The 4,015-nt window shown below is 43.8% G+C and overlaps 1 protein-coding gene across 1 annotated transcript; it reads right to left on the bottom strand.

Moving 5' to 3' along the window:
• Positions 1-1,746: 1,746 nt before the first annotated feature.
• LOC120646241 (glutathione S-transferase T3-like) lies at positions 1,747-3,784 on the bottom strand. The gene is made up of 3 exons (XM_039922907.1): positions 3,447-3,784; positions 2,520-2,963; positions 1,747-2,435 (listed from the first exon to the last, which is right to left on the bottom strand). The coding sequence occupies exons 1-3, from the start codon at positions 3,660-3,662 to the stop codon at positions 1,794-1,796; spliced, it is 1,302 nt and encodes a 433-aa protein (XP_039778841.1). The 5' UTR covers positions 3,663-3,784; the 3' UTR covers positions 1,747-1,793.
• Positions 3,785-4,015: the final 231 nt, after the last annotated feature.

The following is a 4,015-nucleotide window of genomic DNA, read 5'->3' as shown; positions in this document are numbered from 1 at the left end:
CTGGCCGCATTAGTATAGACTCATGGTGCATTAAAGAACTGCCGACTACAGTAACTACATTTGCGATTTCCTCCCTGGCGTTACAAGTAAATAGCTCTTTTTTCTAATGACCATATTATACCAAGATAGTGGAACGAATCGGTACTCATATATATATATATATATATATATATATATATGTATATAGTTGTTGGTATTTTGTTACAATTACGGATAAATCCACGAGCATATGGATACGTTTGTAGCATTTCACCGGTGAGTATTCTAGGTATCATTATTTGTTTTCCATAGGAAGGCGGCGATTTAAAGGATTATTAAGTTCATAATTATATCTTAATTGTTAGTCCAAAGCAAGCGTAAGTGCTAATAAAGTAGGGTAGTGCGACACAAAATAAGAATCAAACATAGATAAATATAACTAAGTAGTGCAGGGAAGCAAAAGAAAGCTGAAGGATCCTTACGTACTTTTTTACTAAGATTACACACCTTATATTATACACACATACGTATACATGGTTAGGACTTAGTTCTAGGCACCATGCACTAATGAGAGCATGAACCGGGCTTGTCTGCGAGCCGGTTACAACAAATTACAAACTCTTACATCATACTCGAACGTGGAGGACTATTACAAAGAACAGATATCACTGTCACCACCTGCCGCCTACCTCTACAACTTGTGGGGCACATGCGCGTACCCACGTGGAACTCCAACGCTCTATATCAACAAGCATTGAACTAGAGCAACCATAAAGATCACCAGAACTGATGCAGTGGCATAGATAGACTAGCCTAAATATGCAAGATATATGATATAGGTATTGTTGGTGCTTTAGAGCATCTCCAATGGTTTGGCAAATTGAACTTGGCAATATTTGCAATTTGCCAAGTCCCAAAAATATTTGCCAAGTCAAATTAAAGCCCATCTCCAACGGTTTGGCAAATTGAACTTGGCAAATCCTAAAATTGTGGACCCACCTCAACTACCGGTGTTTTTTTTTCTCGCGACCTGGTCAGATCGCGGCGTCCTTCTTGGCGCCCCTGCTGCCGCCGCCGCCAGGCTTCTCACGCGCCGTCCTTCTTGGTGCCCTTGCTGCTGCCGCTGCCAGCCTTCTCGCGCGCCGCTGTCGCCGGTTACCAAGGTGTGTCCCTCTCATCCCTGTTTCAATTCGATAGTTCGTATTGGAGCCCTAGTTCATACTCTCGTTCATTGCCTATATCCTTGATCACTGTAGTTCAAGAGACGTCATGCCATTCAAGAGATCCCGTTTAGTACGGAGACAATTGGATGATTCATCATCCGATGACGACGACTACGTGATATCCTCAGCTACTCAAATTCTGCATTCGTTATCGAATGTCAAAAGAAGTCATGGTGGGTCTGTCTTTGGACATAGAATTATTAATCGTGATAGACAAGGCGGCCACAATAGGATGTATCAAGATTATTTGGCTGTTAATCCAACGTACAGCCCCGAAATTTTCCGTCGCAGGTTGATATTCGTTCACTTCGGATGAGTTCGTACTATGTGCATACTTGTTATATGAATGTTTAAATTTTATTTTATTTGCTTCAGGTACAGGATGTCTTGAATGGCATGACCACGTTGTAGAATCAACATGCACGTTCAGGACCATGCAAATTCAGATAGAGTGCTGCATACATATTTGTTCATCAAATTAAATTACAGGACTTGATAATGGAAAAGGATCACACAATGACAGTGAACAGAAAGGTCTCACTCATTAAAATATAATTGGATTTGTAGAATAAAAAATGACATAAACTATAACTAATTTTCCATGCGACGAGCTATTATTTTCTTTTGCATCATCTCAATGTACTGCAACTGCAGCGGATCGAGAGTTCTCTTGTCCACAAACATTATTGCATTTTCTTCCTTCAGCAAGTCTGCTTCAGCCTTTTTTTCTTCAAGTGCACACCTTTTTTCTTCAAGTGCAACCTTTTTTTCTTCAAGTGCAGCCTTGTTTTCCACTCGTTTTTTCTCTAACTCTAGTGCAGCCTTCTCTACCTCAAGCGAAGCCATGAACCTCTCCTCTTTTGCTTTCTCTTTTTCCTTGTCGAAGGCCTCCTTCTTCGCCCACATCTTGTCTAATGCCTCCATAGAAGCTTCACCCCCTCCTCGCCTAGCAGCTTCTTTTGCTTTCTTTATCCCCTCTGGCCTTTTCCTAGCTTCGGTTTCATGAGCAACAACATCTGCACCTTCTTCGTTGTTGTTTTTTTCTTCATCCCTTGGCCTCGACTGCTTGGAAGACTTGTTTTTTTTCAGCCTTGCTTGTCTCTCTAGCTCGGCAATTTCTATCCTTTTGGCTTTCCACTTGTCTTCCTCCTTGAGTATGTTCCAACAAGGTATAAGAGTAAATGACTTCTTGTCCTTGTCTACTCTCTCGTACATCTTCAGTGCTTCTGAAATCTGTACAAATATTTTATCAATACACATATCTTTTTGTAGTAAACCGAAATTAAGTTAAAAAGAAAGTAAACACATATGACATACCATGTCTTTGACAGTTGTTCCACTTTGATTCCTACCCTCAATAGCATCATAGCATGCACAAAACTTGTTCACAGAAGCTTGAATTGCTAGCCACCGATGCATAATGGAACTCTCTGTCCTCGCAGCTGTAGTTTTCTTGTGCTTCTCAAAAAAATTATGAACTCTCTTCCAAAACGAGGTACGAGTTTGGTTGGCCCCATTAATGGGATCTTTGCTAATGTTCAACCAGCCCGAGCATATAACTTCATCTTCGTCAGCACTAAAATTTTTTGTTCTCTTCGAACCCTTTGAACTGCGACTTGCCTGCACCTCCACATCAGTTTGTTCTACTTCTTGAGAACTCTGATTGTTTTGTGTGGACGGAATATTGAGGTCCTCCAAACCAGGAACAACACCATTATCTCCATCGAGAAGAATGTCTGTCAAGAATGCATCTCCATCCATCTATGAGTATTAAAAATAAACAAATTTAGTTTACTCCAGAACAAAATCACTTCAATTGTCTACAACTCCTATCAATAGCAGTTGTCACATACTCCTGCGATCCGAAAATTCCACTTTGATCCCAATTAAAAACGTACAACGTTGTAAAGTTGAAGGCTGGTCAACTAAACCATGATGAGAAAGCAAAAACAACGACAGTGAAGGAAGCAAAACGGGATCTGCAGGTTCCGTGCCGACTCCGAGGACGGATCGCCCCTGCGGAGGGATCGTGCCATCTCAGAAAGGGTGCGTGCGGAGCGCTTTCCGGCGACGGCGACCGGCCGACCGCAGCGCTCGTTTTCTAGCTCTTCTCCGGCGATCGGCCGGAACTGCGGCGATCGGCCGAAACCGCGAATTCAATGGCTGCGGACATGAATCCTAGGGGGGCTGAAGGGGTCCATGGAGATGAACCCTAGGGGGCAGAAGGGGTCCATGGAGGCGTACCTGAACATGACAGCATGGATGATCTTCCATCTGCAACCCTAGGAGGAGGAAGATGATCGCCAACTCGTCACGACGGCGGCGCACGCTGTTCTGTCGCGGGAACAGAAAGAAGTCGCGCCAAGGAGGAAAGGAAAGGCCTGGCGGAAGTTTCCCACGCGCGGGAGGATACCTGATCGTGCGGACGGGGGGCGATGCGCGGACGGGACTCGCGCGCATATTTGCGCGAGTTGGACCCCAGATGGGCAACTTGGCAAATTTTGCCAACCCAGATGCCAAACCATTGGAGAGTAGATTTCAGGGAATTTGGCAAAATTTTAGGATGCCAAGTGCAGATGCAAAACCGTTGGAGATGCTCTTATCTGCCAACCTACTAAATGATACCCTGAGGTAGTAGAATTCTAGGTTAGGTGTCACCGAGATTAGGAACTTGAAGGTGCACACAACACAAGGTTTAGCCGTGTTCATCATGCTGTTGAATACCATAGTACCCAACATTTGTTTAGTGGTTTGTATTGCATGAGACTGAGATGTTTTGTTGCCCGGCCTTATATAGTGGGGGGGGGGGCAGG

The sequence above is a fragment of the Panicum virgatum genome, chromosome 8K, assembly GCF_016808335.1.
Source record: "Panicum virgatum strain AP13 chromosome 8K, P.virgatum_v5, whole genome shotgun sequence".
Taxonomy (NCBI): domain Eukaryota; kingdom Viridiplantae; phylum Streptophyta; class Magnoliopsida; order Poales; family Poaceae; genus Panicum; species Panicum virgatum.
This window is presented reverse-complemented; position numbering and strand designations above follow the sequence as displayed.

Coding starts and splice junctions, on each gene's coding strand:
- LOC120646241 (XM_039922907.1), bottom strand. CDS start 3,662: ATGCGCGCGAGTCCCGTCCGCGCATCGCCCCCCGTCCGCACGATCAGG. Junction 2,964..3,446: donor ATCCATGCTGTCATGTTCAG/GTACGCCTCCAT, acceptor TAATACTCATAG/ATGGATGGAGATGCATTCTT. Junction 2,436..2,519: donor GAACAACTGTCAAAGACATG/GTATGTCATATG, acceptor ATATTTGTACAG/ATTTCAGAAGCACTGAAGAT.